The 13,867-nt window shown below is 38.1% G+C and overlaps 1 protein-coding gene across 2 annotated transcripts in view; it reads left to right on the top strand.

The window, feature by feature from the left end:
• LOC148406983 (glutamate receptor ionotropic, kainate 2-like) overlaps positions 1-13,867 on the top strand; it is a 90,627-nt gene that overhangs the window by 39,088 nt on the left and 37,672 nt on the right. For both annotated transcript variants that reach the window (XM_088402792.1, XM_088402791.1), the window contains exon 6: positions 2,025-2,198. In XM_088402792.1, coding sequence (XP_088258918.1) covers positions 2,025-2,198 — 174 coding nt within the window. The remainder of the gene's footprint in view (positions 1-2,024; positions 2,199-13,867) is intronic.

Here is a 13,867-nt window from a genome sequence, read left to right as displayed (position 1 = left end):
ACCTTTTTGCACCCCGAATTCGCCATCCAGAATCTCGAGAGGCGGAAACAAAAGCGGGTTTGGAAATATTTCCGCGCGCTTCTGACAGCGTCGCTGTTTGATCAAGTCTCTACAAAGAGAGGCCGGGATGAAACGGGGCGCATCTCGGCTGAACCCGAGCGAGGAGGAGAGGTCTCGGAGCTGGGCTAATAGCCCTGACGAGATGCTTCTGTCAGCTATTAGCTCCATTATGGCCCTAATAAACATGTGACACTCTGTTACCTGGGCACTAAAAGACCAAGGTTGAACAAGACTGACCTGCAAATGACATGTGACGGAGCGCGACCGTTAGTATGAGAAGGTGATCGCTCATTAGAGCGCCGGACTAAATGGACGAAGGTTTTGGGACACGCGCCATATCATCCAGCAGATTCGTTTTTGTCCGTTTATCGCAGTTGATTTTTTTTTTTTTTGGTCTTTAATTTAAAGCTCCAAAAACATAATATAGTAAAAACACATAGCCGTATTTTCCACGCTATAAGGCGCACCGGATTACAGCGGACCCCCGGTTTACGACGTCCCTGCCTTACGTTGTTTTGACCTCACGATGTGGCCCACGGATTTTTGTCCCCTTTTTACACCGTTTTTTTCACCTTACGACACCTCAAACATGGCGGTCAATGTGCGCGCGTGACTCTGCGAGTCACTCCGGGCTCATATGTCCATACGCGCTTCACCGCTTACGTCACTACAATGCTGGTCTGGTATTGGTCGGCGTCACTCATTTCAAAATGGCGGAAATTTAAAGCTTTTTCTCGTGTGAGTGATTACAATATCATATTTTTTTTGCATTTTAATGCTTAATTAAAACTTGCATGGGTTAGCCATGGGTGCCAAGATTGCTCGTGATGTTAAAGAGAGTAAGTAAGAAGATTATTAGTATGATAACGAAGCTGAAGGCTGAGATAGCCTAGCGTAGCTCACTAGGGCCATAACAAGCTCGTAACGTCACTCAAAGGTAAATAAATCCTTTATATATATATTTTTTTTATGATGTTATTTAATTGTATACATGTAAATTATATATAAGTAGCACTTACACTACTATTTTGATAACAATTTTTAATATGTATAGACAACTTTGATGTTTTTACATGGGGTTTTACACAGGGTTTTTTTTTCACATTACGTCCCCACGGCAATTTTAAAACCGTTTTCATATACAGTGGTTTCAGTGTCCCTGGCTTACGTATTTTTTTCCACGTTACAAAGTGGAATACTACATATTTTTGTCCCCTCTTCACAGCATTTCTGCTATTGGTCGGCATCACGCCGTCACAAAGATGCCAACAAGCTAAAGGCGTCACATGACTCGTGTGACGCTGGCATGCCTGTGGTCTTAGCTTGAGGGATTATTATATTTGGACTCGGTAAAGACGTATAAATACGTCTTTGGGATTGAATAAGTTAAACAATTCCAGATGGGTGCTAAATACAGTAATAGAATGCGACCAATCCCAATAAAGACGTACAAATACGTCTTTGGGATTGAATGAGTTAAAAAATCCATATGGGTACCAAGTGGGGGCCTAAGCGTCCCAATACTTTTTTCTTCTTTCTGAAAGTTATGTGTACAGTACTTGGACTTGAGCCGCAAGCTGCTTGTCATGTGACTTTATCGTCAGGCACACAGATTGAAGGCCAAACACTGCTGTATGTTGGGAGCCCGCCAAATTAGCACGCTGCGTTCAGGTTCAGGCAGCAAACAGTGACGGTGGCACTCCATTTCCGGACGCTCTGTCAACAGCGCTCGGGAGTGCCAGAACGCAGGACAATTGGGTTGTCCTTCTACGGTTGTGTGATAAATGGCGACGCACCAAACGCCTACCTGTAACCTTGAAAGAATATTAACAAAAAAGAAAAAACGCTGCCTCTATGAGAGGTAACGTAATAACAGAAAAACCTTCAACAGTACTTTCATGTTCTTTACTTTTGCCGTTATGGCATAAATGTTTAAAGATTTGATGAAAGTTTTGCTCTTCCAGGACCTTTTCGCCCTGGATATGGAGCCCTACCGTTTCAGTGGAGTGAACATGACGGGTTTTCGCATCCTCAACACTGAAAACTCTCAGGTGTCATCCATTATCGAAAAGTGGTCTATGGAACGGCTACAAGCTCCGCCCAAACCGGACTCAGGCCTACTGGATGGATTCATGACGGTAGGAACAAAAACTAGCTCCAAAAATCCAGATCATGAAAAGTCTGCTTATAACATGAGGCCTGGGGGATGTGTGTTAGAAACATTGAGAGCTTTTCATATCAAGGTACAGTGGACCCCCCCCCCCCCCCCCCCACCCCCACCCCTGGTTACGGCTTCCCTGGCTTACGTTTTTTCCAAGTTTGGAAGTGGAATACTAAGTTTTTCCCGCTTTACAACATCAGCAACTGTCCTGACTTTTTGTGCTTGGCTGTGTTTATGTTGTTTTGCCTCCCTCTTCAGGCATTTCTAGGTAATTGCCCATATTTACTGGTGGCGTCAAACTTCCTGCACTGCATTGCGTCATTATGATGCTAGTCTGCTATTGGTCGGTGTCGTGGTGTCATTAAGATGCCGATATGCTAAAGATTTGATCCTCGTGTGAGCGCTTACGATATCGTGTATTTATTGTCCATTTTAGTGCTTAATTCAAACTTGAATTGGTTAGCCATGGGTCCCAAAATTGCTAGTGATGTTAAAAGGAGAAGTAAGACGATGATTAGTATGGAAACGAAGCTGGAGATAATCAAGAAATATGAAGAATTCTAAGCTATGCTATGCTAGGCTAATCTGCTAGCGAATATAGCCGTCAGTAGCTAAAGTCATGGCATTCCAAAGCTAAATAAAATTTCATTTTTCCTTTATTTTTCCTATATTATACAAAAGTAGCACTTACTATACTATTTTGTTAGTGTTTTTTGATATGTATACATATGTCGATGTTTTTACCTGGGTTTTTACACTCATTAGCGTATCTCTGAAAAGTTTGCGGCTTCTATTTTTGCAAAGTTTGATGTTCGGATCTGCGGTTTATGTTGTCGAGGTGAAAGCATGGCGGCGCTCTGCAGGGAGCTTTGTGTTGGTGCTCGTGGCTTTTAAATGCTCAGTAATGAGCCGGTGTGAATGGTAATAGGCGTTTATCTGCCCTCCTGCTTCTCTCATCTCTCCTCTGGGAGCGTGGCCAAAATATGACAATCTGTCAATGTTCATGCGGAGACACAAAGAGCGAGAGAGTGGCGTGGAAAAAGGGATGGCTTTTAGCACCGAGCGGGGTAGAGGATCGGATGTAAATCACGCCCTTGTTTTTTTGGGACGCCGTCCAAGAGGGTGCGGGATAAGGTGATTTGAAAGTGAGAAAGACCATCCGGAGCTGGCGGGGAACAATCAAGGTCCTCTTGGTGTTTGTTGTTGGAAACAGTCGATTTACTCGGCCGGGCCTTCAAAGCGTAACACATCTTTCAACAGGTCCGGCCTTCATCTTGGCATATTTAAGATCCGCTATCGCAGATACGGCAATTACATGGCGTTGGAGATTGAACCAAAGGGAACCTTAAAGGTCAAACCTCTGATTTCAAAATGTGTTTTTTTTTTTTGGCCCTGGAACAGCAATGGGAATTGAACGGATCCATCCCTTCATGAAACCTGCATTAATTATGAGGGCAATATTGACGTAGCATTTCTGTATCCTTAACTGTCCAAAAGCAATAAGAAGAGAAACATTTCCCGCCCTGATGGACTAATATAAGACTAATATCTTACCTTACCTTATCTCAGCCCTTCTCAAATACAAAGGGTACCTCTACTTAGAAAATTCATTCATTCCCGAAGTAATTTCGTAATATGAATCTTTTCATCAAATAAGCTGCTTCATGTTTCAGGAAGTCAACTGAAAAAAGAATTAACAAATTTAAAAACAATTCTTATAAATTCCTCATCATCTGCGAACCTTTGTTTAACCCCTATTTTGTCCAATCATTTGATCTTTACATCCAAGGAATTTTACACTAAAGGGAGAGCATTGAAAGAAAACACCCGGGAGCTGAAATTTCACCCAGATGGTGACAAGATGTCAAAGTTCACACGACACAAACAATTAGTTATCACTCTACCACTAAGATACTACGAGAATTATTTGAGAGAAATTGATGCAAAAATTGTCAAAATACTTCTGTCAGCAATTGTATATTCATGCTAATTTGTAGGCAAAATTCAGGACTAAAAAGCGAACTTAAAATGCTTTCATTTGATTAAAATTGACAGTCATCTTAGTCAATGATCCAATGCGCCTTATTGTGAAAAAAGTATCATCGCTTAATATTATAATACAATAAAACACAATACACCGAACATTTTATAATCTTTTGAAGAAAATGACTGTCGTATGCCAGAATGTTGAATTTAATTAGCAATAAACATGAAATCTGTCACATTAACATGCACTTGTCGCCATGGCGACGAAGCGTTCCAATTGTAATTCCGAGTGTTGGAACAATTTGCCCACCAACCATCACGAGTTGCTTTCCCCGCATCAGGTGTTGGATTAGAAAAGAAAAAAAAAAAAACCTGATCGAACCTGATTTTTCATACGCGTCCCGTACATTATTAATTTCTGTCGTACTTCTTCACACATTCATTTCTATGGATGGTTTTCAAAAATCCATTTTAACAGGACCGGCAGTGGAAAAAGTTCATTTCGACACATTGTTTTTGCCATTTGAACGTTTTTGCTAATCTGTAGGCGCAGTTGCAGCAGGACTCATATGCATATACACGACATGAACATTTTATAATTCCCCTTGAAAGAAATGTCTATACGAGTAAGCGGAGAGTGTTGAGCTGAAAAATTAGCATTTGCTTGAATCATATTGGCATATCTCTGAAGACTATGGGCTCAGTGGGGCTCTTTTAAATAATCATAAGTCCAGAGGCTCACGATGGAGTATTTCATTAGCGCGGACTATTTTTAAATCCTGGCTCTCATGTATTTTACTCTTGTGTTCCACCCTTTATAATGAGTGACTACAGAGATAAGAGCTTGAATATAAAAAGCTACTTTTAATGGTATAATAAATGCAGAGGCTGGGTGAGTTTGGAGGGGGGGGGCATGTAATAATTCTGTTTTTTTTTTCGTTTTTATTTAGTGGATTTGTATTCTTATTTGTTACATGTATCCTGCGGCGCTGTGAGCCTGGAAGCCTGCTTGGAGGCGATTGTTCAATTAAAAGCCATGGGGAGGCGGTATAACCTTTCACCTTTGTCCCTCCCACCCCCCCACCCCCTACCGCCCTGCCTTTTATTTCCTCACTCGCACCTTGTTTTTATTCTCTGCTCGGTTGGAAAAAAAAAAAAAAAAAAAGCCTTGCCGGGCTGCGGGAGGCGGCAACAGTTGTATAGCAGCGGTTGCCGGGGCAACCGCTGTCGTGTCACCTTGTGAATTTTTTTCAGGATTGATTGACTGAGAGGGGGGAGTTGCGAGGCACGTGGAGTGTGATTTTTTTTTTTGTTTGTTTGTTTTTTTTCCTCCCCCACCACTACGCTGACATTAATGCAGAGAGGTGTATAATCTCAGTGACGCTCTCCGCCTTGGGTGAGGCCGAGTGTTGTCTCAGGGAAGGGCGCATAATGAGAAGCCCTTCTTTACCCCTGCGGCCATGAACAAGCTATGCTGCTAAAGTCGCTTTGGACTTAAGATACTGATTAGTCCACTTCATTTGTGGATTTCTATTTAGGCGTATCCCCAAGTCAGACAAGGTGAATTAAACACACACACACACATATATATATATATATATATATATATATATATATATATATATATATATATATATATATATATATATATATATATATATATATATATATATATATATATATATATATATTCTGTATGAAATTTGAGAGGAAGAAAAGAAGTAAGCAAATGAAAGAAATGGTCAGTAAATATTGCAGTTCTGTTTATATGTTCAAAAGGAAGCAGGAATAAGTATAAAATGTATGTAAGCCTAGTCCTTGTATTGTGTTTACTCATGTTTTTTTAATATAGATATTGATATATAGATATCACAAAAACAATAAGAGTCTTGCTCCTCTCATTAGATGTCAGAATGAAGATAAACTCAAAATAAGTCATATATACTGATATACTGTCGAATGTGTGTGTGCGCATATATATATATATATATATATATATATATATATATATATATATATATATATATATATATATATATATATATATATATATATATATATATATACACACACACTGATGCATATACATACAGTACATACATACATACATACATACATACATACATACATACATACATAATATGCATCTATACACACATACATGTGTGTATATATGACACATGTTGACACATGACACACTGAATTGATACATAATCTTTTGTATTTTTCAAATACTATATTTTTAAAACTTCTTTCTTTCAATCTTTCTTTCAAGTTCCATAAAGTGATCCAAATTCATATGGCTCATATATATATATATATATATATATATATATATATATATATATATATATATATATATATATATATATATATATATATATATATATATATATTGGATCATTTTATGGAACTTGAAAGAAAGATTGAAAGAAAGAAGTTTTAAAAATATAGTATTTGAAAAATACAAAAGATTATGTATCAATTGAGTGTGTCATGTGTCAACATGTGTCATATATATATATATATATATATATATATATATATATATATATATATATATATATATATATATATATCGATGGCTCTATCTTGATAATTATTTTCTCGCCCGTTTATAATTGTTGCCTGTAGCTAATAAGATTGGTATTCTTTTTGGATCCTTCTAAATCCCTTTTCACTCAGCTCCGAACGTACTTGAATTTAATTGAAGGAGAGAGTTGGGGGGAAAAAAAAACCAGATTCCCAGATGTGCGCCTCGCCAAGGATTAAAGCCCGACCATTTTCTTCATCTGCATCATTGCACTTATGTCGGTTTCATTGAGCTATAATTACCCGTCGGGCTCGGCGTTCTCCGGTGTCATCCGCACAATAGGAAATTCTGGTGTAATAGCTCGTTATAATGACTGGCTCATTAATTGAGATCAGTTATTTGAATAATAAATATGACATGATGGGGCTTTTTCCTATGGGACGCTGTTAAACTAGAACGCTGGTAGATTGATCGTGCCGATCCTTAACACGCTTGCTAAATTAGCGCCGAAACGGCAACGCTAGTGCATGCGATAAGAACATTTTTTATGGCAGGTATTTTCAGCTGTAAATATTAGAGTTTTTACGGATTTGACTCCCTGGATGGGATCAGCAAAATAAAACAGAATAGCAAACGCAATGTCATTCCGTGCAGCCATTTTTAACTCATTCGTTGCCATTGGCGGCTATAGACGCAAAAGCACTATTTTTTTTACGAATTAACTTACAGTGCAGGGATCCGTTGCATGTCCAATCATATTTTTTTTTCTGATATTTTTCAATTTCGATTTTATTCATTTTTTATAAGAGGGCGTTCAGTGTCTTGACCACTTTTTATGGCTGGCAAAATGTGTTCTCACAAGTAAGAATTGCTCATGATATTTTTTTTTTATCAAATTAGTTGCAGAAAAAAATAAAAATAATTTCAGTCCTACAGTGCAGAAAATGAGTAAATATGTAGACTTTTAAGCAGGGATGTCTAAAGTATGGCTTGTGGGCCATTTGCAGCCCGCCATCCACATTTTAACGGCCTGCACCATTTTGTAAAAATACATTTTTTGACATGGCCTGCAATGCTATTTAAAAAAATAGCAACAAATATGATGAAATGCTATGCTAGTCTGCCTCATGAATGATAAAAACAGGTTTGACTCTTTTTTTTTTACACATTATACAGACACACATTATTATATATAGTGTATATGAGTCGGATGCTGTGCAGCTTTCAAGATATTCAAGAGTTTTATTGACATATGCATAGTAATACCACACAATAAAATTCTTATTCTGTTCCCTTCCCCGGGCAGACTTCGTTCCACAATCGAGCAAATAATAAAGTAGGCAATAAAACAAAACAAAAAAAACGGTAATAGAGCAATCGGTACTGTGTATAATGAATACTGTACTGGAAAAAAGTGGCATCAATCCACACTTTTCCAGTTCATGCACAATAATAGGCAAGGCTAAAAGTGTCAAATATCTAAACATGCAAAATCCGGCAGTTTCACTCACGGCTTGCACGTAATACAAGCGAATCAGGCAGTTTACAGCCAAGAGGATTTGCGTAAACACACTTCTTGTAGTCATGCAACTGCCTCCCTCCACCGTTGTTAAAGGCTGCGTGTGCAGCCTCCATAGGAAACAAATTGCTTCCTGCTTACAAGGGATCCTGGGGAAATGATGCATGCGCTCGTCATGTCCCATTGCACCAAGTCTGCAACATACGTTCTTTTTTTTCCTCCCCCCCCCCGATTGGAGACTCGCTTCTCTCGTGCTTGAGATGCATGCAGATTTATGTGGAATTAGCAGGGAGATGATTTTTTTTTTTTTTTTTGAAGACTTGAAACCGCTATGGTTTGCATTTCACGTGTAATCACTATTTGCAAAATAATTTGTCAGAATAGGCCCCTAGATGTTATGCTATGATGCATGCGTTTTTGCATAATGTGAGTGACAACTGCGGATGAAGTCGACTTTATGACGAGTCTTGGCTCAGTGGCTGTTGTGCTTTGTTTTGTTTTTTAGCCATAGAAGTTATTTAGATGTTTAGGAACAGGCTCAGTGTTTATTGGGGGATTTTGTCAAATATAAATATATATTTACTTTCAATTCCTCAAAATGTTCAGTGGTATCAGCACTATCCATACAGATATACTTTTATGTACAAAAATTGCGAAAATGTGATAACAAAAGTAACTACGCTATACATTTATAGGTTTGTAAAATTGAAATAATAATATTTATGCAGTCACAATTGCATTATGGGAGTCCAGGATAAGCCAATCATGAAGTCATTGAAAGGCTTGCAAATGTCGTAACTTAGCAGCTAGCGCCACCCAGTGGTTTTGGGGTGTCGACACAAAAATTTCTATTGCGTCCCGTTTGTGAGTTGCCATTGAAATGATTAATGCAAAAATCGGGGAAAATGCATGATGAAACATTGAGTTTTCAATATGTCCAAAATTGACAATATTTCCAAATTTGAATGGCAGTAAACGAGCCAGACATGGGCAAAATTTGACATCTATAGCGTGTGCCTCACAAGTAACAAAACAAATTTGTTCGTAACACATTTTATTTTTAGAATATGCCTTGGGCCACTTACAAAAGGACGATGGGCTGCAAATAGAGTTTGGACACCACTCTTCTAGCGTAAACAATACTGATAGGAAAAAACATCCTCCATTTCAGTGTTTTTATTATCTGAAAATGTCCTAAATTGTGGATTAAAACTTGAACTCAAAATTATGACATATTATTGATGAAATTATCTGGTAAATAAAAATATATTATTCGAAATTAGGGCTGCAGATTATTTTAACAATCAAATAATCTGTCAATTATTTTGTTGACCAGGCGATAAATTAGGCAATTTTTCATTTTCATTTCTATGTAAAACAGGACATGAATTAAGAATAAATGTGCAAAAAAAAAAAAGTTATGATTTAGGTACTGGTTTGGTCCAAAATGTAATTAATTGTAACTGTATTGTTATTGTTATTATTGTAATACTAGCATTGTTAGCATTAGTAGTTGTTATTGGCCATTCATTCATTTATTTTTATTGTTGTTATTATTATTATTAGTAGTAACAGTAGCCATATGCATTTATTTAAATTTTACTGTGACTGTTTTGGAGGTTAAGTGCACCCAGAATAGAAATTGAATTGAACATTCATTCATTTACGAATTGAAAAACGACTGTCCAAAAACAATAAATAAAAAAAAAAATGTAACTTATTTTCAAAAGATTTAGTGTTGAAGCATATCCGGATAAGAATGATACCCCTCCCCCCATTTGATGTCCCGCCAAGGACTGGCTCTTAGCAAGCCCCTGTCTGTTGCTTTGTGTTCATAGCAGAAGACATTTGTTGCCGCGCGCCGCCTCGTTCTTGTCACGCCGATGATGGAGGAAAGCGCCGAGCTCCGCGCCCAATTGAGCGCTATTCTCCCCTTGTTTTTGTTTTCGCTCCAAAGTCTGATTCCATTTTGTGGCGCCGCCGCTCGGATCCGACAACGACACCGCGTACTCCCCCGCGGCTCCATTCGCGCGACGTTTGCGGCGAATCACGGTCATCTGTGGGCGGTTAGCCCTTTCTCCTCCGCCCCCCCGCGGTCAGAAGACATATTCTGCAATTTTGCCTGAAATAAATCAATACACAAATAGGATTTACTGGATATTAGATTGAGCATTTGGGGAGGATTTATTTTATTTGCTCAAAGCTTTGCGGCCTAAATTAAGTTTTACACAGCGCTGGGTATGCTTGCGTGAAGCATCCGCACCTAATATCGTTCGCCTGCCATTAAGAGGCCTGGCTTGACTGACAGCTCAGCACTGTTATCACTCTGCGTATGAGCTTATCATATATTGCACCCTGTCAGCGAGTCGGCACACGTCGCGCGCAGCAAAAATTAAGTTTTAAGAAGTAAGAAAGGCTTAGAATAGGAAATGTATTATTTTTCTCCGAAAAGGAAGAAAAGAATGCATTTTTCCGAATGTTGGATATAGCGTTTGCTTATTAAGATTTATTCGCTCTTTATGATTATATTTTTTTCACAACACAAAAAAAAAGATCAGTTGAAATGATTTTCATCTTAAGACAGTCCAAAGTACGGCCCGCGGGCCATTTGTGGCCCGCCAGCCGCATTTTAGCGACCGACACCATATACTAAAAATAACATTTTTGACATGGCCAGCAATGCCATTTAAAAAATAAAATGATGATAGGCAGCTTTAAGAGTGAAAAAAAATCCTAATTTGCTTTATGAATGTTAAAAAGAGAGCTTTGACATATGTTTTAGGTAGCTACACAATATAGACAGTGTAACTGTTTTATTAATTTATTTATCGTGTTAGTAATGTTACATATATATATATATATATATATATATATATATATATATATATATATATATATATATATATATATATATGATATTATAATGACGGACGTACAGAAATTACTAATTAAAATGTCTGTTAACTTGAATGTACTGTAATCTAGTCATTGTTTTAATGCGTAAAATCATCATTTTTGGGCAAAATTATAGACTTGCATAGGTATAATTTAAAGAAAATGTTCTCATTTATGATAAATTTCAGGAAAAGCATCTAGGAAAAGTTTGCTTGAGTCTACCAAAACTGGCCTGAATTTTTAAATGAATAATAAACAGATTCTTACATTTTATAGTATATTTGGACCAGTTGCTTATATATAGGTTCAATGAGGCAAAAAAATACTTATTTTAAAAAATTGAGATATTTTTTTAAATTAACCTGACATTGAGAACTGTTTTCTTGAGTTTGATTTACAATTTACCTAAATTAAAAATTTCTGACTTGATTTTTCCCTCATAAAACCATTCAAAAATACATCTTGAAAATATTCTTATCCCATTAGCAGGTTTTTATGCTTTTGTCAAATTTTTTTTATTGTTTCTTCTTGCTTTTTGCTCCTCACATTTTGCCCCGCATGGCAAGCCTCATTCTGCAAAAAAATAAATAAATAAATAAATAAATAAATAAAAAAGGAAAGCTGTAAATACACATCCCGCTCATATTTATTTACCGTTAGACTCCTGTTTGTAAAGTGTCTTTTTATGCAGCCGCACAGAAAACGGCGCAGCTTCAATTTTGGGAGGTTAAGGTCGGTTCAGGACTTTGTTCCCAGTGGGCCAAGGCGAGAGAGAAGCTTTTTAAAGACCACGACTGTGGAGCGCAGACACTCGCTGCCCTGTGCCGGGCGCCACCAGCTGGGCTTGGCACAGCATCAACATCATTAGCGCCAATGCTCCCTTGGCCAATAGAAGCCTTTTTGTGGGGGAGAAGAGGCAGGAAGACGCAGTCCACAATCTTCGCCTTGCGTCCCCGTCTCTTATATAATAGGCGGGATCTGAAAGCCGCGATATGGAACGGAATCTTCTTGGGCAGCGAGAGAATCGCTTAGCTGCATGTGCTAACTCGTGATGCCGTACTAGCATCGCAAGCTAGCGACGGCGTGCGTTTTGGTTTCGATTCGATTCAGTAGAATTCACGGAATTCATCCCAAGATAGTTAGACAAAAAAAAAAAAAACTGCAGCCACAGGGCTCAAATCATGAGAAAAAAGTTTTGCTGCAAAAAAAAATGATTTTAATACAAATATTGTGTTTATGACGTTATGACAGACAGGACTGTGGTACGCAACATGACTCGTTCTCTTCGGTCTTGACTCAGACTCCGGATTTGACTCGAACTTGTTTCTAACTCGGATATTGGTTTCGCAAAATATGTTTAGCAACTTTTTTGTGTACGTCCTTCTTCAAAACAGAATTCAAACAAAAATGTTCAGAATAGCTATCTCATCGGTAAGCCTAACCCAACAGCAGAGTTATAAAATTTGGTTTTGACAACCAACAAACAGGCATCAAACTTTTGTGGTTGTGGAAATAAATATATATTTTTTTTGTCTTGGCTTGGACTCAGACAGAACAATTAATTGGTCTTGCGGAAGGTACAGTTAACCTGATATATGTATATAAATATAGGTTGTCATTCATAAATTGGTCCATGGTTCACACAGAATAGTAATACAGGTAAATTTGATTACCAGTATACAGTACATTTTGTCATTTTTGTTTTGTTTTGTGCCCTTTTTCTACCATAAAATATGCCTTGGATCAATAAGGGTAGACATTATGAAAATGTCACCATGTTCCAATTCATTTGCTCCTAATTTGAAAAGCAAACTTTACTGCTCCGATTATGCATGCATATGATATTACAAATGCGGTGAAAATATGGCAAACCCCATAAAACACTTTTATATACCCCCCAACATAATCACACCTGGAACTGCCACTCTAAATTAATCATATTTAAAAGGTAAACCAGTTTTTCAATCGCTAGATTTAAGGAATACACTCATACGCATAATCTCACGTAATTTGAAACGAAAGTTTAATTTTTACTTTTCCTTGCTAATAGGCTTGATGTGATGTCACTTAAAAAATCTGTGTGAATATAGTGAGGTGTCTTCTGTGTTATCGGGTTGCTACTTATTAGTGTTAAACCTTACAAAAATCAGCATGTGTCGGTAAACAACAATTAGAAAGCTTGTTATGGCGTGTCTCTGAGAATGACCCAAAAAGTCAGCGCCTGAAAGAAGGCTTCTTTGATTTCATTTTCTACTTACTAATCTTTCTTATTTTCTGGCTGCGTGGTCGTCCTGTGGCACCACACTGCCTCTCACAGGTCAGTCGTGGCACTACAACAGCCATATAAGAATGACACACTTGCATATTTCTTTTCTGATCGTCTTCCATTTAAAAAAATAATCTCTCGAGATGTTAAAAATTTGCATTCATGCAACAGTGATGTTGCGCAATATACTGGCCACATATGACGTAAGTTGTTAGTGATGTTCCGCAGCGGCGCTGCGAAACGGGAGGACCTTAGAAGGCTGCACAGCCATCATGAGTTGAGACAGCAGGGGGGCATGCGTGTCACGGTCACACTAGTGCTCAGGAATATTGCCTGGCCTTGGGGGAGGAGGGGGTGGTCGTGACAAGCCATCATCTCTGGTGGAGCCGGCCCTCCCACCCACCAACTCATAAAGACAAGCACACACGTCATACTGTGCCCAATGTG

The sequence above is a fragment of the Hippichthys cyanospilos genome, chromosome 20, assembly GCF_059441005.1.
Source record: "Hippichthys cyanospilos isolate Australia breed blue-spotted pipefish chromosome 20, RoL_Hcya_1.0, whole genome shotgun sequence".
Taxonomy (NCBI): domain Eukaryota; kingdom Metazoa; phylum Chordata; class Actinopteri; order Syngnathiformes; family Syngnathidae; genus Hippichthys; species Hippichthys cyanospilos.
Note: the sequence above shows the minus strand (reverse complement) of the source record. Positions and strands in the feature narration are given on the sequence as shown.